At 57.1% G+C, this 22,084-nt stretch overlaps 2 protein-coding genes across 2 annotated transcripts; both read right to left on the bottom strand.

The window, feature by feature from the left end:
- Positions 1-3,431: 3,431 nt before the first annotated feature.
- Positions 3,432-4,823, bottom strand: LOC309410879 (P2Y purinoceptor 1-like; the record flags this gene model as incomplete). Its single annotated transcript, XM_082007367.1, has 1 exon — positions 3,432-4,823. The coding sequence occupies exon 1, from the start codon at positions 4,485-4,487 to the stop codon at positions 3,432-3,434; it is 1,056 nt and encodes a 351-aa protein (XP_081863493.1). The 5' UTR covers positions 4,488-4,823.
- Positions 4,824-10,469: 5,646 nt separating this feature from the next.
- On the bottom strand, positions 10,470-15,585 carry CCN5 (cellular communication network factor 5; the record flags this gene model as incomplete). Its single annotated transcript, XM_082007168.1, has 4 exons — positions 14,366-15,585; positions 11,744-11,960; positions 10,905-11,156; positions 10,470-10,711 (listed from the first exon to the last, which is right to left on the bottom strand). The coding sequence occupies exons 1-4, from the start codon at positions 14,423-14,425 to the stop codon at positions 10,470-10,472; spliced, it is 771 nt and encodes a 256-aa protein (XP_081863294.1). The 5' UTR covers positions 14,426-15,585.
- Between the last annotated feature and the right edge of the window lie 6,499 nt (positions 15,586-22,084).

Below are 22,084 nucleotides of genomic sequence, written 5' to 3'. Positions count from 1 at the left end.
CTTTTTAATGTAACAAATCTTGACTGTGTTTGCAACAAATCCTCCACCAAAAGGGGTTTATTTAATGAAGCAAGAAATGCTGCCAAATTTCCAGGCTTGATCCTAATCCCATTAATGTCAGCAGGAGACTTCCCACCATGTTTGGTTTGTTGATTGTGTCTAATCTGGGTAAGGGAGTTAAAAATCTGCGTTCAAGTTGGATTTACAGACAAGTTCATTGCTCCACTTTGCTGTGCCAGAGAGTCTGTGGGAAAAGCAGATGGTACAGGTGGGATCCCTCTCACCTGATTTTAGGCATCTTCAAGTCCAGCAACAGATGATAGCCAAGAGAGGGAAAGAGATTCAGATTATCTTAAGCCAGGAGCCCAAAAGAGGTGAAATTAATTTATTTCTTCCTGCAGAGCCACCTCACCCCATGAGGATGGGCAGCTCCTGTAAAGGAACCCGACAGCACCGGAAGGTCTCTGCAGCGGGGGGGAAAGGACCTCGCCCAAAGCCAGCACTGCGGTGCCGACCCAGGCGCTGCCGCAGGTCTTCTGCTTGGGTCTTCTCCCCGCGCTTGTGCTGCCAGGAGCCAAGGCTGATGCCTGGTTCAGGACGCAGCCGCGGCACAGCAGCTCCCGTGGGCACTGACCCGCTCCTGCCAGCAGCAAATGCTTCGCACGGCCCTGCAAACGGCTGGCAGAGCTTCTGGGAGAAGGGGAAGCAGGAATATGGCAGCTCCCACCTTCCCTGTCCCCTCGCCCGCTGCTGAAACACGTTCTACGACCTCGCCTCCCCACGCCATGAGCGGGGACCGGCACAGAGCAAGAGCTGCCCGTGCTGGTCGCTCCAGGGACAATCCCACCCCTCTGCTCCCAGCACTGGGGAGGCTTGGAGGGCTCAGCGGTGCCCACGTGTTTTGAGCGGGTCCCCAGCGGTGACCACGCACCTGCAGCGTCCCGCAGAGAGCAGCGGCCGCCCTTGGCGAGGGAAGGAGCCTCCCTGGGCGGCAAGGGCTGGGGGAAGGAGGCCTGTGCTGCTGCTCCGCCACCAGCTGCGAAAGCCGGCCGTGCCGGCTGACGTGCCAGCGGTTGGCCCTTAATTACACATACAGCTAATAAAGGGAGGGAGCTAATTTCTTTAATTCACAAGGGGAAGCAACATTGTCTGAGAATCAAGGGGACTGCAAAGCATGAGATACCAGAAAAACCTCCATATCTCAGGGCCATCATCCCAACGCAGAGATCCCTAATGGCTTTTGCTGATTTGACAGATGCAGGACACAGAAAAATTAGCAGATTTATGGCTGCAACTGTCCCTGGGGATCAGAGATGCTTCTTGGGATACCGATCTTTAAATCATCATCATTAACGATGACGTGAGGGGGCACCGGAGAAGACGGAGTTGGGCACAGCGGTGCTGGGGGGTGAGCGCGGAGTTTGCCAGCACTGCCTACGCAGCGCTCCCTCCCCGGGGTGCAGCGATGTGTTATTTCAATCAGTCATGCACAAAGTGGGTGCAGTGACAGGGTGCTGCAGCTCCTATGGGCTATGGGGAGCTGGAGCCGGTTCTGCAGGGAGCTGTAGCACCTTGGATGGGATCCATGTGTGAAGATGGAAGAGCTGGACGGCTTTCGGAGGCGTGGGTAGTTTTTCAGGAAAGGAGGAAAAAATGTCAGAGCTCTGGAGAAGCTCAGATCTGGGGAGCGTGTGCAAGGAGCAGAGGCCAGATCACATCCTAAGGTCCCAAAGATCTTCCCTACAGCAGAGACAGAAGAACATCTCATTTGGGAATTTAGGCTTTGTCTTTGAGTTTCCTCTGGATGAGGTGGGAGCTGAAAGATTCAGGGCTTTGCTGGACCCCTGCCAGGCGCTGAGCAGTCTCCGGGGACCTACCTTGGCGCGTGCCTGGCCCAGCACTGCTCTCCGCCGGCTGCCTGCAGTCTCACCACGGAGGCCAGCAGCGCTCCCAGCAGCTCCCCGTCGGCAGAGTCCTGGGAAACTCGTCACCACTCCTACAGCAGGCAGGTCCCTGCTCCAGCCCGCAGGCCAGCTGGCTCCTGTTTTCCTATAAAGCTTTAAAAGAAGCCAGACGACTCACAACTGAAAGCATTAGGTGTTTATTTGCGCTTTAGACATATTAACTGTGTCTGAAAGCCAGCCGTGGCTCCCTCCGCGCAGCAGCAAAGGTGGGTCCCTGTGAGGAGCAGCTGACTGTGATAAATACCAGGCGTTGGCCCAAAGAGCGCAGTGTCCATGGGTCGGCACTTTCCCAGAAGGGGATGATTTTAACTCCCAATCCACTTCCTTCAGCCGAGCCGCAAGACCTGCTGTTGCAAACCACATTGCTCCTTTCACAAGGACCAAAACGTTCAAGTTGTTAAAGAGCAAAAACCAAAATGCTGCTCGGGAGCCTCTGCTCCCCCTGCAGCAGAGATCCCCACGGCCCCTCCCGGTGGTGAGGGATGGGCTGCCCTTGCCATCGAATCTTGCCTTCACAAGCCTTCAAACTGGCATTGCTTCTTGTTTTTTTGCATGTCTAATTTTTAAGAGACATGGCTAATCGCCTCGCAAGGCTGGATGCAGGAGTAAGATGCAGCCACCCACCTGAAGATTTCAAAATTCTCCTGGGATTTGCCTGTTGAAAGCAGTGGTTCAGGCTACAGCAGTCATTCGCCTTGCAAAAAAACCTCACAACCCAACCAACAGCCTCCAGAAACTTTAAAATGCCAATTTGTTGTTGTCTGCTATATGCTCTTCCAAGAGAGGGTGATTAATGCTAAATTTTTTTTTTCTTCTGTGAAGGAGGTGGGCAATAGAGGATAACACAGATCCTGAAGCAGCTCAGTCACCCAGGAACTGGCACAGCTTAGTCATATATTAAAAACCTGATATTTTTATGAATATTTCCATTTCCAAAGCACTTCCCCCCACTACAAAAATTCACCCTCTCAGCTATCCTGTGATGCAGGCAGTTAACTACCGGCACCCTCTCCTTAGGTGAAGGAGGGAACCCCGTCTCAAACCTGTGCCCAGTGGGGAGGGGGGATACAGCCGGGGGCACAGGGCGTCGTTCACCCTCACCCCGCACTCACCGAGCAGCTCGACGAGCCTCTGGGGGGTCAGGGGGATGTTGACCAGCTCAGACCGCGGCATTGGAGGCTGGACTGAGAAATACTTCAGGACTGGAGTAAACGCAATGTTCATCTCTTTCCATCTCCAGGCATACTGTAGGCAGAATGGTTGGGTTGAGTAGCTTTGCTCTAAAACCTGGTCCCAGTTTTCTCTCTGATGCCAGCAGTCCTGTCTGTCCCTTGTGTAAGATTGGAGCCAGTGATGCTGCAGTCGCCATCTCTCTCGAAAACAGACATCAAGGTGGGAAGGCTGCTCCCAAGAAGATGCCAAGCGCAAACTGAAGTGGTTCATCCTTTGGAGGGGGTTTTGGGTACCTCAGAGCTCATCAGAAGCCTCCTCCTCACAAAGAATGATGCCCATCTTCTTCTCATCCCCCTGGCAAGAGGTTTTCCTCCTGAAGGTGGACCCCAGGGACTGGCTGGCTCTTTGGTGGATGATCCTCATACGTGACATGCAGTCTTTGCTGGTCATCACGTAGAGCAGAGGGTTGAGGGCACTGTTGAAGCTGGCCAGGCCCCGGGTCACCTGGTAGGAAATGTAGATGTTCTTTAAAGCCTGTGTGCAGGACCCTTGCAGCTGCCAACCTCGAGACAACAAGTTGAGATTTCTGAAGATGTGGTAGGGGAGGAAGCAGATGGAGAAGAGGACCATCACGAGAATCACCAGGCTGATGCTTCTTCTCCTGAGGTTGAGGTCCACCGTGTCATTCCTGCACAGCACCACCACCACGTGGCAGTAGCATCTGATGATGATGAGGAATGGGATGACGAACCCAGTCACGGTGATGGCTGCGGTGTACGGCAAATAAACGCCCAGGTTCTCGTGCCCCGTTGTGTCATGGCACCGCATCCCCATATTATCCATCTTGCTGAAGGCAAAATCAGGAGCTACCTGCACGACGACCCACGCCCAGACCATCGCGCTGAGCCACGCCGAAGAGGTTGCCTCCTGGCACCTGCCCCGTGCCTTCAGCGGGTGCACGATGCCCAGGTAGCGGTGGACGCTGATGCAGGTGAGGAAGCCGATGCTGGCGTAGAGGTTGAGGTGGAAGAGGCCGCGGGTGATCCGGCACCAGCCCTGCCCGAAGAGCCACACCCTGCCCCGCAGGTAGTAGCTGACAAGGAAGGGCAGCGTGCTGACGTACAGCAGGTCGGCCAGGCCCAGGTTGCCCACCAGCAGGCCAAGGGGACGGTGGGCGCCACGCTGGCGCCCGGTGCAGAGGTGCCATAGCCCCAGCCCGTTCCCCGCCAGCCCCAGGGGGATCACCGCCAGGTAGACAGCAGGCAAGAAGCGCTGGGCAAAGGCGGCATCCACGGGGCACAGAGCCCCACTGCCATTCCCGGGCCACGGGGCGAGAGCCTCCGTGGCCATCGGGCGCTGTGGCAGCCCTGCCCGCGGTGGAGTGGCCGCTGCCGGGGCGGTGCTAGTGGCGGCAGTGCTCGGAGGTGCCGGTGCCCGGCGACGCGGTGCCCGTTGCCCGTGGCAGGGGCGCGGCGGCCCCGGCAGCGCCGTGCCCAGAGCGTGTTCCCCGGCGCTCCCCAGCGCAGGCTGCGGCTGCCCTCGCCTCCCCGCTCCTGCCGGGCCTGGGCCGGGGGGTTTGGGGCGCAGGGCTCTCCCCTGCAGCGTGGGGAGGATGCGGCGAGGGCCGCCTCAGCAGAGCGTCCCCGCGTCTGGCAGCTTCCGTTGCTCCCTCGGCGCCTGCTCCGGCCCACTTGAGATATTTTGAGCCGGGCGCCTGGGACGCGCAGGCCCGCGGCTATTTCGGACACCGTGTGTGCCTGGAGGGAGCGGGAGGAAGGGAGCAGGGAGGCGGGAGGGGAGCGGTCTGGCAACAGGGGCCAAAGCTTTCCGTCCGCTCCCGCTTCTGTTCTGTCCCATTCGGGGTGAGGAGAAACCCCCCATCCCTCCAGATCGGGGGCTGGAAACCTGCACCCCATGAGCCACCCCTCACCTACTCCTGACGGCCGTTCTCCTGGCCCCGCGGCTCAGACCACGCCGTCCATCCTGAAACGCTGGGCGCGGGGGCAAGGCAGAGACCGGCAGCTTTCCATGGGGCTCGTGCTGCCAGCCCCGCTCCAGCAGGCAGCCGGTGCCGTGGGCAGAGCCAGCAGGCAGAGGCGTGCCAGGCTGCCTGTCCCCAGCGTAGGCAGCAGTGAGCCCCGCTCCTTGCCAAACACCGCAGCTTCCCTACCGCACGCAGCAGCAACCTGCTCCTGCTGCCTGCTTCCCTCCCCAAACACAAAATTCCTCTTCCCCCCCCGCTTTGAGCAGCTTTGACCCATGCGGGGAGGAAATGTGAGACAGTGACCTTCCCCTCCTGCCTTCCCTGTCGCCGGGGATGTCACGCAGAAGACACCCAGATACTGTGAGGTTGGGGCAAGAGCTAAAACCGGTCACCCCCAAGAGGACCCCCAAGGACAGCGAGCCACCATTTGCCTTGCTGAGCAGTCGCTGCCGCATAACCAAGGCCAGAAATAACTTTATCTCCAGGCGCAGGAGTAAACAGGCCAGCAGTCAGAAGGGAGAAGGTTTACCCTGGCAAGCCATAGGAAAATGGCCTCGGCAAAACAACTCGGGCGAAGGGCTGGGCCCAGGGAAGGGCCATGGCCACCTGCTTTCCTGGAACTCAACCTAGGGCAGGGGGTGGGAAGCAGCTGTATCGCATCCTCCAGTGGGGAAGGAGTGGGACGAGTCCTGCCGAGTCGTCCTGACTGCCCTCCTCTCCTTGGGAGCAGCTGAACCATGGTCCGCATCCTCTGGACCATGCTCAGGCACGGCAGTGCAGGGAAGTCCGAGGCACGGGGTGGTAGTAGCTGCTTTTTGTGAGCATCAGTGTGTTGACTCCAAAAAGTGCTCGCTGGAGCAGATAAACGATGGGAAAGGCTGTATGTTATTTCCTGCCTACGCGATAAAATCTAGCCACTACAGGCGTGCCCTGAGAGGCGAAGCTTAAAAGCTGTTTCCATGGGGTGAGGATACGGCTTTTCTGAGGTTTGCAGCGCTCTTGGTGTAGCAGCAGCAGGGTCCCTGGGGGTTCACCCCTCAGGAAGGCAATCCTCCATCCTGCCCTGCTCCTGCCCCTGCCCCCTTCGCCTCCGTGCCTTTCAGCTGCTCCAGCAGCCTGGCTGGCACCTGCAGAGCAACTTCATGGAGGTGCAGAAGTGCAGCGAGACGAGAGGAACAAACCAGGAGCGGTCCCCTTCGTCCCAGGGCATCCAGCACTGGGGAGGCAGAGGTGGCGGCTGGCTGGGAGGACAGCTGTAACCATGGGCATGGTCACAAGCTGCCCTCAGCAGTGCAGGCAAAACTTTCTCTGTCCCCAGAATGAAGGCTTGGGGCGGGGTGCCTACAGCCATGGGAAGGGAGGAGCAGGGCAGGGGACAGGGAGCACTGCCCGTGCCCGGCTGCAGCCCCGTGCCCGGCTGCAGCCCCGTGCCCTCCACATCTCCGGCTCCCCAGACCTGCCGGAGGCACGCACGCGGCAGCACGGCTCCTCTGTTGTGCCTGCCTCGTGTGTGCTTAAGGTGTTCACTTGACCCATGATTCCACTCGCAATAGAGGTGCTACCACACAGCTCTGCCCAAGCATCACGCGTCGGGACATACCCCCCTGTTGCCGGCTCCGGCACACGGCAGCGATGCTGCTGCCAGCGCGTCCCGGGCAGTGCGAGAGCAGAGGGCTGGGAGAGGTCCTATGGCTAGCAAACACGTAACCTCAGTGATGGGCTTTCAGGCAACCAATTCAAGGCTCTTCGCCAACAGCAAAAAAAGAGCCTTGATCTACTGTTTTTTACTGAGCACTGCATTCTTGTGCTCAAGGGGGTATCTGAAAATGTTTAGCTTTAATGAGGGGCTCATCCAGCCCTTCCCCAGCCAACTTCATGCTTTTAAAAATCATCAGTCATGAGAACGGCTTGGAAAACAAATAATCTGATGCACATTGTTTACTCATGCGTTACCACACAGTTTCTCCTTCAGCTGCTACGTGTGCTTGCGCTGAAATGAGCTGTGATCTGCTGCTCACCGCTGGTTCGGGAATACGGTTGTCAAACCACGTGCCATTTAGGCGTGCAGATGTGGCAGTATGCCTTGAGGGCAGGGGTGGGTTGTCTTCTGGTTTGGGGTTTTTTTTAATCTTTGCAGGTGATCACCATCACCTGCGGATGGCAGAGTATTTATCTAGTGCCCCCCAAGAGTGGGCAAAGCCCAGGACCTGCTGCATCAGAGGCTGCAATAAATGTGATCCTCAAATAACTACATGTTTCCAGGGTAGCAGGGCTTTAGAGGGAACAGCAAATATTGTGAGCCTGGCAACCAAATTGCAAGAGTTGATTTCCCTGTATTCTTAGGGAAAAATAACTCTGATTTATTTGGATTCATTAATTCATTATTTAGAAGTTTTCTGCTTAGTGAAGCAGGGAGAAATGACATTTTGCAGAATAAAAAAAAAAAACATAGCAGAGGTGCGTTGAGTCATTTCTGTTTGAGATGAGAATTGCAGGTTGTTGCTTAAAAAGTGACCTTTTGATTTTTACCATCACCCAGAGGCGGCTGGGCAGGATTCGGGAGGGGGTGAGAGCTCCGGCTGCACTCCCTGCCAGCAGCTCACCTGGCCTTGGTGGCCGTGTCCCAACATGCTGAAACAAGAACTGGCTTAAAACCCAGGATTTTCAGTACACAGAACATCTCTTATCCATGACAGTCGAGGAACATTGTGGTTTTAAAGCCTACATGAGCCTTGTGTCACCGCCTTTTTGGCATGGCCATTGCAAAGGTGAAAAAAGCCAACAGAAGCCGCAGGCAGGGCCACGTTCATTCTGCGATTTGCTGCCTGCCTCACCGTGTCCCCTGTATCAAACTGAATTAATGATTCGTATTTGGGCAGAGCGCCAGATGATGACAGTAAATAATTTGCTTTGTAAGCAATGTTTTACTGCGTGAGCAGTGAGTTTTTGTTTTTGTTTTTTTTTTCTTTTTCCCCCCCAAGAGGTGACTGAAAAGCATCCTTGACTTTAATTTTATTTTCGGCAATTGCAAGGGCCAGGGGAGCGGGCAAGCGGCTGCCTTGGCCCTGCTGCCTTCCCTGCTGCCTGTGGGGAGGCTTTCCCCCGGGCAGGAGAGGGGATCTCCCTCTGCCATCCAGCCTTTTGCCCCTGCACCCCTAAATCTGCCCTGGTATCGCGCTGGCCTGGGTCGGGGGCACGGTCAGCAGGTGACGATGGTGGCACGATGCTGGGGAAATCCTGGCCCTGGGGAGCGGAGGAGGCGTGGGGCTGGTGGGAGGAGGGATGAGTTGCAGGAGGAGAATTAGGGCTTTGGTTTTGGGGTTGCTGAGAAGAGGCATGGCCTGGCCTCTGCCTGGGGCTGCAGACCCAGTGCCATGCCGTGCTCTCCCGCGCATCGCAGAGCACCGCTGTGGCCAGGGTTGGTCCCATCGGCAGAGCGGATGGAGCTCATGGCTGGGTAAAAGCAAAAGGGCAGAATTTAATACGGGATGTAATACACTGCAGTAATGTTTTCAGTGCTTTGATTCACATTTTTCTTTCTTTGTTATTTTCTTATTCTAAGCAGCCTGAATTGAGGTGCCTCCAAGCTGCCCTGTCCTGGGTCAGACCTCTCCGGCAGCAGCCAAGCTGGCCGTGAGCAGCAGGGCTCACCCCGCACAGACAGGCCCAGACAAGCTCCTAGATGAGCATATCTTTATTTTCAGTTCCAGGAATACACATCTAAACAGTCCAGATCTCGCCTGGATGTGTCACCTAAACCGCCGCTCCTTTCCAGTTGCCCTTCTCACCCCGCCGCGGGACGCACGTTCCCTCTGCATGCTTGTGCGAGGCCGTTAGAGGGCATTTGGGTTTCATTTTTCACTCACCCAGAAGGATTATCGCTGCGAGAAAGTAAAGCCAGAGCTGCAGAGCAGCTCTCCTGCGCCGACTCTTGCACAGCTGGAGCAGCTCCAGCCCGTCGGGAGGCGGCCCCGACTCATCTTTGCGATTTGTTTTCTCTTTTTCCTGCTTTTCTTTTGGCCTCGGCTCATGGGTTATGTGCTTGGATGGCAGGCGGTATGTCTGGTGCTGCGGAGCGGTGTCTCCTGCGTCTGAGCTCCTCGCTCGCCAAAGCCCTGCCAAACCGCCAGCGCTTTGGAGAGGAGGAGGCCAGGCAGAGCAGGAAGATTCATGTTTATTCTGGAGAGATGCGGGGAAGGTGAATTAGAGCTGCCATCAGCAGGACGCCTCTGCCCATGCCCAGGAAGGCGGCTGCTGGGCTGCTGGGTGGATATCGTGGGATGGCCGAGCTTGTGCACGGTTGAGCTGCTCAGCCTGGCGCGGCGGTGACTTGTGGTGCGCAGCCTGATGTACCTGCTCCTTCCCCGAGGGACCGGGGCGTGAGGGTTCCCCCCGGGGATTTGGGCGTCCCGGTGCTGGAGGTGGTGTCTCTCGCAGCCCTCGCAGAGCTGCATGCGCGATGTGGTAGAGGAGCAGCAGCACCCCTCCGAAAGCCCCACCCATCTGGGAAAGGACCAATTCCTGGTTGCTCGTGTGGGTTCACACTCGGAGCAGGGTTTCCCCATTTTCCATTTCATTCAGCCTAAGACAGTCAGGGATGCTGCCCAGTAACGCTGCCTGGGGCAGTGGGGTGCACAGAGGAGGCAGGTGCTGGGTGACACGGGGATCTTGTTCTCTATTTCCACACTCCTTTGCAGCCAAAGTCCATCAGCTCTTCCCCAGTTTCCCAAGGGACGCGTCCTCTGTTTCTGCCGAAACCACAGTCCATGGGCTTGTGCCAGGCTCTTTGCCGGGATGAGGCGTTGGCTCCAGGATGCGACCGGGGTGGGTACGGCTACCAATGGCCTCCTCTTCCCCTCTGGAAAGGCAGAGCGTGAAGAGAGTGATGGAGACACGGAGCAGGGTGGTGGCATGTCCCCCACGTCTAGGGAGCAGGGGCATGTGACAGTGCCGGTGCCTGGCCCCAAAAAGCACCGGCTGCATGCAAGCAAGGCGGTTTTGCACTGTGTCCCCACTGGGGCTGTGCCAAGCTAATGAAAGGGGTGGCAGAGCCACCTCTCAGGTGTACCCAGGGAGCCAGGAAGGAGCTGCAAATGCATCTCTGGCCATAGGGGCAGATGGAGCTCATCTGTGTGGCTCAGGGTTACGTGATGCTCTTGGATTCAGACACTCAGAGACCACAAAATTCAGATCTGCACCTGCCATCAGCTGTTTTCCAAGCACAGTTTTGGGAGATGGTTTATCTGTCCCTGAGTCACGGTCAGGTCATGGCTGGGGAGGGGTCACGGGGTGCCCACAGGTGATTGAGGGTCTCACGGCTCGTGTTGGCTAGCATTTGCCTTTCTCGGTCAAACCTGTTGCCCAGAGGTGCCCGCTTCACCGAGGCCCTCACTTACCGCCGGGGATGCTGCCGGCAGAGCCGGGCAGGGTCTGGCCATGCAGAGCCGCCTCTGAGTCTCCAGCCTGCAGTAGCGGTTCTGGTTGGAGACGCGGGTAGAAAAGCCCACGCCGCAGGTGGCCGAGCAGGCGCTCCACTCGGTGCCCCACTCCTGGCAGAGGTACGGCAGCGGTGGGGACGCTGCCCCGGGGGCTGGATGAAAAGAGATGAGGGGAGAAAGGGCGGCTGGAGCCAGGCACCGTGCAGCATGACCTGCGGGTGCTGCGAGCATAGGTGGGGAAATGTGCAATGAGGTGTCTCCTATTGATGTTCACGATCTGGGGTGAAGGGACCATCCCCAGAGACCTGCATGGGCATCTCCTCACTGGCATGTCCTGCATCTTACCTGCCCCAGCATCCCGAAGGAGATGAGGGTCCCGGGCCTCACAGATCCACTCTGGGCAGCACTTTCCCGGGATCTCCACGCGCCGCGGGTAGGGGCAATCCGGGGTGGGCAGCCGGATGTCCTCCTGGCAGAGTGGGACGCAGGTGAAGCCCCCGTCCAGGCAGCGGCACTGGAGTTTGCAGCTGGGCTGGAAAACCTCCCCATCTCGATAGACCCGGCCGTTCACCTCGCAGCCCTCCTCGCTGTCTTCAACTGCAAGCGACAGCCGGGGAGTCCGTTAGGGACAAAGTGGCAGAGAGCTGTGGATGGCGGAGGGGACTGCTGGGGGAAACCCTGGGGCTGGCACGAAGGGACTGAACTGGGGGGCCACAGAAGTGACGGAGAGGTGTGTGGGGCAGGCACGGGTTTGCAGCAACATGTGCATTGCCCAACCTCCTCCCCTTCCCTACCTCTTCTCATCTCTCTGTATTTTCAAAGCAGCAGCTCACCAGTTGGTGAGAAACCTACTGCCCTTCAGCTCAGACCCTGCCTTTCAGGGTTTTCAAGCTAGAAGAAATTTCTTTGAAATTTTTGCAGGAACCCCAGGCTCCAGCCCCAGCAGGGTGACTGCAGCATCCCCGGGACCCCCCCAACCCTGCCCTGAATCCCCAGTCGGTAAACGGCACGAGAGCTGGCTGGAGCTGCGGCCAAGCCGTGTGCATCAGTCTCAATAGAGCTGCTTTTGGAGCCTTAACCGTTTCCCTGAAAGTGCTGCGGGATGCCTGGCGCTGGCCGGGGCCCTGGCCAGAGCTGGGGTGCACGGGGGCACCCCCGGTGGGAGCGGGCACCCCTGTGCTCACAGTTGCAGGTGGCTCCCGTCCCTGCGGGCGCCATGCTGTAGTCGCAGACGAGGCCCTGGCTCCGGTCGCAGACGTGGAGGAAGTCGCAGGGCTCTCCCAGGCGCCGGGCGCAGATCTTACAGCAGCCGCAGCCGTCCAGGACCAGGGGGGACCCGCGGGGGCAGCGGGGTGGCACCCAGGGGCAGTAGCATGGTCTCCGGCACAGCTGGGCACACACCTGCGGAGGTAAAGCCATCGCTGATTCGACACGAGTTGTTTTTGCCTTAACGGCTGCTATTTTACTGGGACAGCCAGGTAATCCTCTCTCAGTCATGGATGCGGACCTTCAGTGGAGGGAGGCTCTGAAAATCCTTGGGAATACAGCGAAGCAGCCTGGAAAGCTTTTGTCCTCTAAAGGTGCAGCATGATGGGCACCCGTGGAAACCAGGGAGAACCAGGGCTGCTCAGCACTCTGCGGGATGTGGACTTAGACGCACCACTGCTCTGAATACACAGGAGGAGGACGGAGCTGCCACGCGAACATCCCATGTAGTGGTGGTTGTTTGACGGGGCCGCCAGCCCCGGAGGCGGCCGCACGCTGCCCTCGGCAGCCGGGCGGGAGGGAGGGAAAGCAGCCTGCGCCCTGCCTGCCCCAGGCAGCGGGCTGCGCCCGGCTGGAGATGTGGCTTCGCAGGGGATGCAGGCACACGATGAGGGCGCAGCACCTCTCTCCGAGCGGTCTTAACAGCCAAGAAACGGGGCCATGGGGGGGAACTGCAGCCAAGCGACCCTCCCTGCTTTCCTTCCTGGTCCAGCTGCCTCCTCCGCCTCTCCCTGGCTGCAGCATCCTCTGCCTGGCCTGGCCCGCCGGGCGAGGAGCCCTGAGATAGGCACGTTTTCGAGGACTGAGCTACATTTCCCCTCCCAGCTATTACTGAGCAATTACTTCAGCGGGGCTGTGCACCGCAGACACTTGCCTGCTCAGCCGATCATTTGCCAGGGCTGTGCCTGCAGGAGTTCACGCGGGCAGGTAGATGTTCATATCCACGGCTCATTCTGCTTGCACAATTACCCTGGCACGAACAGCTTTTTCAGGCAGCGCTCATGCTCCCATCATGTCGTATCTGACAGCGCCGTTGCATATAGAGCCCGAAGCCAAGTGATTTGGCTCTGCAATTTGGAGGTGAATTCCTTGCCAGTACTGTGCTGGCAGCGCCCGCAGCAGCTCTGAGCCGCTCTCGGGCAGCCCTGCCACTCTGCTCGCCGCGCAGCCAGCACGTGCGACACAGGCAGCAGTTCAGCAAACGTGCAACCAAAAATTTCAGCCCCGTGCTGGTCCAGTCACTGGTGTCTCTGCTGAGACTGCCAAGAGATCACTGGGTTCAACTGGACTCTATGGATTTTAGATACCATTTTTCTTTTTCTTTTCGTTTCTCCCAGTAGCATCAGGGCTGACACGACCCGTTAGACAGAGAAGGTGGGTACTGATGTGCTGTCTCTTCCCTGTTTCCAGCAATTCACATGTTTTTTATGGGGCTGTAGAAATGTCAGTGCCAGGAACTGGAGATGAAATATATCTGAAATGGGCTGAACAGCCTGGGTCTTGTTCTGGTTTTGTCAATGAGCAGCATTATAAGTGTGGCAGAAACCAGAGTGAGACTCGCGGCAGGGGCTGAAGGACTGGCTGTGGTAGCCAGGTTTGGGCTGGAGGCACAAGGGCTCTTGGTGACTCTCCACACACTCATGAGCGCCTGGGGCAGGAGTCGTTTCTCCATCACAGCTTGCCCAGGCAGCCAAGGGCATTTTTCATCTTTCAGGAGGTTGCTATTACAGGTCAATGTTTTAGAAAGATTAGCCAAGCCAACTACATTAATCCATTTCCCCCTGCTCCTTGTAATTAACTTGTCTTTAGAGGACAATGTGGCTCCTATCAGCGATCTTAGCTGTCTGGGAAAGGAGCCAAATAGGCACAACGCTGCGTGATGTCCCTGCTTGCAGGTCTGCCTTGGGATGCAAGCAGCAATTAGAAGAACTTGGAGCTGAGATACCCCAAACTTTTCAACTTTCCTGTTCCCCGCACAGGCAAATATTTTCACACAGAGTCCAAGAGAGAGAGAGGAAAAAAAAATGACTACAACAACGCAAATCCTGTCGGAGGCATTGGCTTTACATGAGCATCTCAGCGAGCGGGGGGAGAGCTGAGTAATGCCGGGGCTGGTGCTCGCTGCTTGGCCTCCTGCCTCGGGAGCCTGGGCAGGGACCACGGAGTCTGCGGGAGCTGCTACCGCCGAGCTGCCGCTCGCTCGCTCCAGGGACGCATACCACAGCCCCGGGAGAGCTGCAGGGACGGGGCGAGCAAACAGAGCGCATTGCTGTCATTCCTGCGTGCTCGGTGGACTTGCACAATGGGAGGTGTTTGGCCCGCGGATGTTAAGACCCTGCTGCTTAATGGCAAATGTTGCCCCCAAGGAGAGCTCTGCCGCGTGGGACTGGACAAATACAGCCTGCCGGCCAGCCGGCGTTAACCACCGGGCTCTGAGCAGGGACGTTGTAACACCCCAGTCCTCCCTGTGTCTCACTTTGCAAGAACCGGGTGCTTCCCCGAGTAAGGCTAAAGCCACCCCAGGGCCCCGTCTCCCTTACCTTGGAGAGGATGCAGAGGAGGGAGAGGAAGAGGAGCTGCTTCTCCAGCTGGAGCCTCATGCTGCTCTCCCCTCCGCCACTTCAGCACATCACCCCCCAGGCAGTTTGGAGGCAGCGGAGTGTTCGCAGGTTTTAAAGCCCCAAGTAGGTCCTGCTGGTGTTTATATTCTCCCTGCTCTGATGTCACTCACAGGCTCCAATATAAACATGAGTAGGTTTGGACAAGCCTCAAGATTTTTTTTTTTCTTCTTTCTTTTTCTTTCCAGCTCCCATTCCAGTTGCCATTTCCACTCCCCTCAAGGTGAGAACGTGCTGCCCACCGAGGCAGCGAGCGAAGGGAAGGGACGCTGTACCCGGGAAGTATGGGAGGGGGGCTGGGGAGCCAGGCTGGTGGGGTGAACCGGCTCCTTGCTGCTAGCCATGACCGGGACGGACGGTCCATGCCTCTTCCTGCTGATCAAGGTCAGCCCAGACAGAGCCGGTGTCTTTCTCCCGGGTTTTGAAGGGTTTGGTGGGGCTGTCCCTGCTGCCACCCTGGGACGTTGCCACGACCAAGCAGGAACAGGGCGCCCACCCCTGTATTTTTTGCAGCACGCAGTGCGTGGCAGGCTGTGGGAGAGGGGTGAGTTGCCCACGCTCTACAGAGCCCCGAAGCCAAGGGCAGGATCCCGTCCCTCCATCGCAGGGGCAGCGTGTGACTTGCTTTTGTCTACCTGCGAGTCGGGCTGCAGCGGTTTGCCAGACAAGCTCTCCAGGCAGTAGAGGTGCGATTCCCTTCTCAGTTTCTCTGGCACAGCAAGAGCAGGAAAGGAATTTGGTGCGGTGGTGGTGGTGCTGCCATGGCATCCCTGTCCTGCGTGGGGCTGCGGCTGCCCAGGGAGGCTGCTGGCGCGGGGGGGGCTGCATGCACGTCGTGTCGCATTGCCCTGGCTACATGATGCAGAGAAGGCTGCAGCCTGGCCCTGCTGATTTCAAGCCTCGTAAACCCAAAATTAGCTCCTGAAAAATTATGACCGCCTTAAGAAATCATGAGAATTTAAAATCCAAGTTTGGGGAAGAGAAGTGGGTGCTCAGCAGGTTCCCCACAATGCCTTACCACCTCTCAGTCTGCCCTGTGCAAGCTTTCTTCTCGGCCACTGCGTCTGGGGATGCTAGGCTGGCTCTTAGGAGAGAAAAAACTAAACGTCTCAAGACCTTCTGGAAACTGAGCCCCTTCTCCACATTCGCATCCCCCAGGTCTTATCACAAGATGCACCAAGGGGAATTTGTGAGTCCAGAGCTCGAAGGAAAGGCCTGAGCTCACACGGGACACGGGGTGCCCTGCGGCTCTCGCCGGCTCCTCTCCTGCAGCCCCTTGCCTGCAGGACATGGTCTGGGGGCCGGGAGCGCCGCTCCCGCCCTGGCCCAAGGGACGGACCCCGGTGGCTGCACACAGGCTCCACGTCCCACAGGCAGGACAAGCGCCGCTGCCGTGCGCCATTATTATGGTATGTGTCGGCAAACACCCAGGAGGGGCTGGGTGCCGTATAAGCAGAGCACTGACACGATGTAACTAGAAGTAATGCCCCATCCCTTCCTCCACCCTTTTTTCCCTTCCCTTTGCTTTTGCACAACAGGTTCTCGGCCACCTGAGCAGAACCCCGACCTCAGCTCCGCCGCTTGCCACAGCCTGGGAGCCAGGGCAGGGAGCAGGGAGGGCAGAGCCCGGCGGGGAGGAGCGCGCGGTCAGAGCTCTCCTTTTACCACCCCGATTCTCCGCTTTGGTTTTGCTTCGTTAGCTGCAATCAGTCTGTTAACGAGGTCATGGCAGCTTGTGGAAATACCAGGCCACCTTCCAAAGGCTGCTGTCACCGATCCCGGCGCTGGCGTCTCCGCTGCTGGTGGAGGAGCCCCAGCTCCCTGCATCACCCAGGCCCTGCGCGGAGGCAGCCGGGCCCGTGGCAGGGATGGCGTGAGGACCACGCGTTGCTCCGTCCTCGCTAGCAGGTGGGTTCAGGCCACAGGCGCCCGCCAGAAGGTTTGGTGCCAAAGGCTGGAGGCACGTCTCGTGCTGCTGTTTTCTCCTCCGCTCCCCGGAGCTGATGCCACCGCTGATGCCAGCTGCTGCGGTCCGGATGCCGCAGCTCAGCCAGACGTCCCGGAGGCGGCTGCGGTGCCTCTATCAGCAACGGCTCGAGAACGACCAAAGCGCTGATCCAGCCTCGCCGCAGGGGGACGGCGAGTGCCATTAATTATTCCAGGCTCATGTTTATTAGGGACTCCTGATTAATGGGCATGACTTCATTTCCCAGTTAGAAATCAGATGACGGTGCTGGTAAGGGAAATAAAAACCTCTCGTCGTGCTCAGTGGGCAGCTCTGGGAGCAGCCAACAGCCCCGTGCGTGAGGCCTCGGGGGGTAGCAGGGCACCCCCGGGGGGGCTGGGGCTCAGGGCTGCCTGGGCGAGCCCACTGGCAATTGATGCCCCTGCCTGCCCTCTCCTGGGGGCAAGTTTGGCTCTTTGCGGTGGTGACCCCTTCTTTGCCCTCTCCCTCAGCTTGGGACAAGAGGGGACATTGCTTCCCCCCTACACCTAATGTCACTGAGATTTCACTAAGGTGACATCACTGCGGTGGTATGACATCACCAGGAAGCCAGCAGAGCTCAGGCAGCGACAGAGTCAAGCAGTCAGAGAAGGGCCAAATCTACCGCCCCGCACCCAGCCAGCTGGTTCCTCGCTGCATTTTGGGGGTGCCCAGAGGAGCCGGCTGGAGGGGTACCCCCAAATTCCTCCATGACTCTGCCTTCCCGAGCGTGACTCTGCCTTTTCCGTGGGTGACCTGGGCTTGAGCTTCCCTTCTCCCGGCTCTCCGGGTCCCACGTCCCAGGTCACCCTGCCGGGGGGCCAGGGGCTGCAGGCAGAGCCCGGCAAAGCGATACAGCCCTGGCGCTTGCAAAGCCGCACGAGAGCAGCACATTAGCAGTTTATTTTATAAATACTCAGTTATAACCCTTCCCCTCTGGAGCACGTACCCCATACGTGTTCTGTACCATACATGTGATTTCATAGCTAGTAATTAAGTCCATATGTTGCGCTCCACAGTTTCCATGGTATTATTGTCAGGATTTTCTGGGGTTGTAAATTTTTTCTTTTTTTTTTTTTTTTGTGGTCAGTTGTGCAAGAAAATAGTTGATACAGGGATCTGAATACATCTCCTTTGAGTTAGCCGCTGGCAAGCTCTGCTGTTTCTATAGAAATGAAGCAACTGACCCAGTGAATTTACATTTTAGACAGCTGTTTTTTTTCCTGTCTGTGCCATTTAACGTGCCATCATGAATAACACTGCAAAGCTCTCATTTGTGCACCCTGCTCAGCTGAAATTGCATCCATCTGTGATGGATATAGACCACAGTCTCCCTCCATCCCCTTCCTTTGCTCGAGACTCTCCCCTTCTTTACTCTTCACAGTGTTGCACGCCGTCCCTAGAGCTGGCTGAAGTCAGACACGGGTCTGGATGTTCATCTCTGCTGGGGAGAACCTGGGCTGTCCTGAGTCCTTGCTGGCTCTATTCCTCTTGGTATCAACAGTGAAATGATGGGTCTAGGGTGAGCCCAGTTCCATACCTTGATGGGGAGAACATTCCCTTTGCTTCTGGGCACTCCTGGCTCAAATCGCTGCTGCAGGGGAGCAGGGCTGTCCTTGGAGGGTGGGAAAGCTGGACAGACACCCAGCTTGGAAAAGCCAGGAGCACCAAGACGAAAAGGAGACATCTCAGATCTCCCTCTGCTGTTGGATACTTTGGGGTGGCTGCTGGCTGTTTTTCATGAGACTTCTGGAAACACCCCGGCTTTGGGAAACTTTGAAATACCTTCATTTTTGGCAGGATGGGACAGCTGTTTCCTACCCAGAATGAATTCGGCTCCAGTTTCAAACAGCAAGAGCCGAGAGAGGTGGTGGTGGCCATTTCCATCCCTGTCTGGCCATTTTTATTCCCTCTGGTTCTCGCACCTTAACTGGAGAGCAGAGCCGGGCTGGGAGGACTAGCCATCCCGAGGGATGAGGGACGGGCCAGGCAATCTTTTACCTTGAGGTCACTGCTTCCACCCCAGACCGGGGCTAGGAGAGACTGAAAGTATTTACCATCTGGGGCCTGTCCAAGTGACTTGCGAGAAAAGAATTCAGGGCTGCCGTCCAGCTTCTGATGGTCAGGCAACTACGTCAGAAAACCTCGGCTTCATCTGGGACCAGCTGACCCCTCCAAGCTCCCAGCCGCCACGGCCAGGCCAGCGAGGGAGCGAGCAACGGCCAGACATTGTCTTCTCCCAAGGAGAAAGGGTCTTCTGGATGGGGAGCGGTGCCTGGTGGTGGGGACACTTGATCCTTCACCATTTTCCAGGGATTTTTGAGTAGGTTTCATTGGAAAGAAGCACTGATAAATGGGAGTCAGTGCTGGTTCTGGTCTCCAAGTCTGACATTGCCAAGGGGAAGGAGCTGCGCGATTACACGGGGAGCAAACGGACTATCACAACCTTGCTTAGCCAAAACTACAGCAAGATCTCATCATTCAGACTGAGGGGCTTCTCATTAGTACAGCCCAGCCTTGTATCGCTGTTGTGAAAGGACAACGCTTTTTCTTAATAGACATATCAAACCCTGGGCAGTAATTCTGTGATTTTTTTTTTTTCTGCAGTCCAGACGAGAGCAATTCATAATTGTCCCCCTAAGCTAAACAGTCAGATAACCCAAAGAATAAGACTTTTCTAAAACAAAGCCTGGAAACTTCAGCCAGATGAGTCTTTCCATTATCATTTGGAAAGCAGTGTCAGAAACCATCACGTATCAAACATTATGATCCTCTGAGAGTTATTTTTGGTATCAAACGTCATCAAATATAAACTTATTTTAAAAAAATCTCACTAGTTTTGTCTTTCAGACAAGATATAAACCCCAGATCCTGACCTTGTGTGGTTACTGACAGGCCCTTGGTATTTTCCATGGAGCTGCATGGCTAAGTCATGTTTCCTGATCAAATTGCTCATTTTATTTGACTATCTCTGTTTTTCTTGTGGTTTCAGGCTAAAATAGGCTGTGTTTTTCCTTCAGTTCTTGTCTTGCTTGAGTGTGCTATGTGTTCTCAAGCAGCTGCCATGTCCCTTGCAAGCATCAAATACGCTGCAAATTGAGGCATGCACTAAGGTAAGCCCAGTTACGCTTTTAGGTCTCACCATGTAATTGCAGCCAGCTTTGCTTTAGAGAGGGAGAGCTTGGGTGATGTCTGTGTTTCCTTCCAGCCCTACTTGCTGTGACTCTGGGAAGACCTCTGAGGATACAAGTGCTGCGCCCACGCAGCAGCCAGTGCTGTGCCTGGGAAGCGGGTGGTGCTGGAAGGGGTTTGGGTGACATGGGTTGTGTCTGTTCCCAAATGTCACAGCCCTTCACGCCCTCAGGGCTGGCCTTGGTTTGCCATCAGCAGGAGCGCTTGCGAGGCGGAGCCGCTCAGGGCAGCGCGGAGTCCAGGATGCTGGGACCATGTGCAGGGAAGGGAGGGTGACAGTGTTGGGGAAGGGACAGTGACCTGGGGCAAAGATAACCCTCCTTGGCTGGCGTGTCTCCAGCGGATGCCCTGCCCAGCTTCCTTGCAAACTCCTGGCTGTTGCTGGGACCTTCCCAAAGAGCTTGTGCGGCAGGCATTTCTTAGCATCCCTGTTGGCTGGCAGGAGTCTGGCTCGTGCAGGGAAGGGACACTGGGCGCATTAGCGGGGCTGGTCTGGGCAGGGTGGAAGAGCTGCCAGTTCACCTGTCTTGCACCAGTGCTTCGTTCACACCTAGAGCTTAAAAAACCCAAATGACTGGTCACCACCCAAAAGCAGTTGGCAAGGGGACCTGCTGCTGCTCCCCGGGGCTTGTACTGAAGGCTTTGGGGGTGAGTCCCGCTTCCTACCTCCACCCCAAAGAATAAAGCAAGACTAGAAAGCCTGAGGCCAGTGCATGTGCAGAGGGGTCACAGCCCTCTCCTCTGCCCCCTCCTGATGCCAGAGACATCCGCAGACCTCTCCCGAGCATGCACTTCAGATAAAGCACCTCCTCTTGTCCACATCCCCGGCCAAATCAATAAAGACGTGACTGAAACCTTTAGTGTGTGTGTGGGATCTGGTTGAGAAAAACAAACCTCTCGGTCTCACTATGGTTATGAAAGCAACGATGTCGCCTGGAAAGTATGTACCAGCGAGTGCAGAGAGCTGCCTGTGTCGAGGGGTGAGCGGAGGAGGTGGGCACCAGCTCAAATATGACTCAAAATCAGGGGAAATTACTTCTGATGAATGTAATTACTTCGGCTCCAGCCCTGATCAATATGAGGAGCTGAAATGCTCATAAACCAGCCGAGAATGCGAAGTATGCAGAATGATTTGTAAAAGGTGTTTGGCTGGGCACGCTCTCGCCCGGCTGTCAGGCTGCCCACGGGGCAGGGTGACCTGCTGCCATGGGAGGTGGGAGAGCAGCTAATTGCAAACCGGTGGCCCCTAAACGAGAATCCCCCACGAAGGAACAGGGAGGCAGCTGCCTCACGCAGGTCCCGAGGAAAATTAAAAGCAACCAGCCTACTTGGCTGGGCCTCTTTCGTGCTCTGACCACAGAGCAAGAGCCAAGACTGGCCCTTTACAGCCAGGCTGGCTAATGCTGGCCCCTGCGGTGGGAGGAGGTTTCGGTGGGCTGGCAGCCAGCACAGCCGGGGCAGGGGCTCTGCGTGGGCGCTGCGGGGGCTGGAGACCTGCAGGACCGCAGGGACAGAGCTGGAGGGGATGGTGTCCCCAGACCTCGCGCTGGCTGAGCCCCAGCCGCGTACAGCCCGGTGTCAGTCTGCACGGGAGAGATGCTTCCTCCTCAAGGGCACGGCTGTGTCTTGGGGAAGCGCACCCACAAACGCAGATCAGGAGGAGGAAGCACAGCCTGGGAGATCCCCTGCAAGTCCCCGCGAAGCTGGTGCCTGCGGCCATCTGGAGGCGGCAGGAATTTCCTCCTGAGAAAAAAAGAAAAAGCAGAGGCTGGGGGACAGTGTCCTGGGGCATGGGGGTCTCCCGCAAACTGGTGGTTTCCCTGACGTGGTGAGGAAAGGGAAGGAGAAGGGCTGCGGCAGGCTCATTTTTGTCCCCCTGTTCCCCAGGGACACTGGAAAACCCCACCATGAAAGTCTCCCACTACCCAGGCTTCTTCTCAGGAGAGCGTCCCCAGAAACCACAGCAGCGGAGAGGCAGAAATAGGAAAAGCAGGTAACGGAGCCCCTGGGTGGGAGCTACCTGTGCCCTGCCAGCGCGGGGCGGGCAGAGCTGCGGTGGCGAGTGCTTCACCTGCCCGCCTGAGCAGCTCGGCGGGCTCCGCGCTGCCGCTGCCCATCGAACAAGGTGATGTCTCCATCTCCTGTGGTGAAAGCTCCAGCTTTACCTGGCAGAGTGAGGCTGCAGGTTTCAGCCACCACCTGATGCTGTTGCACTGCAGCCCCCCCACCTCACTCCCCCGAGACGCTTCATTAGCAGTTGCAGGAAAACTCCCCGGTTCTTATTTAACGGGACTCCGTTGCCTTTCAGCCATGCAAGCCCTGCTTGCAGGGGGTCCCTGCACCCGCAGCCCTCTGGGCCATGGGAAGGGACACTGTTCTGGAAGTTTTTCCTTTTCTGACTAAAGTTTTTTGATTATTTTCTTTAAAAAAGGGATGGAAAAAAAGAAAAAAAGAGAAGAAAAAAA

The sequence above is a fragment of the Phaethon aethereus genome (genome assembly GCF_964289735.1).
Source record: "Phaethon aethereus genome assembly, chromosome: 16".
NCBI classification, from domain to species: domain Eukaryota; kingdom Metazoa; phylum Chordata; class Aves; order Phaethontiformes; family Phaethontidae; genus Phaethon; species Phaethon aethereus.
Note: the sequence above shows the minus strand (reverse complement) of the source record. Positions and strands in the feature narration are given on the sequence as shown.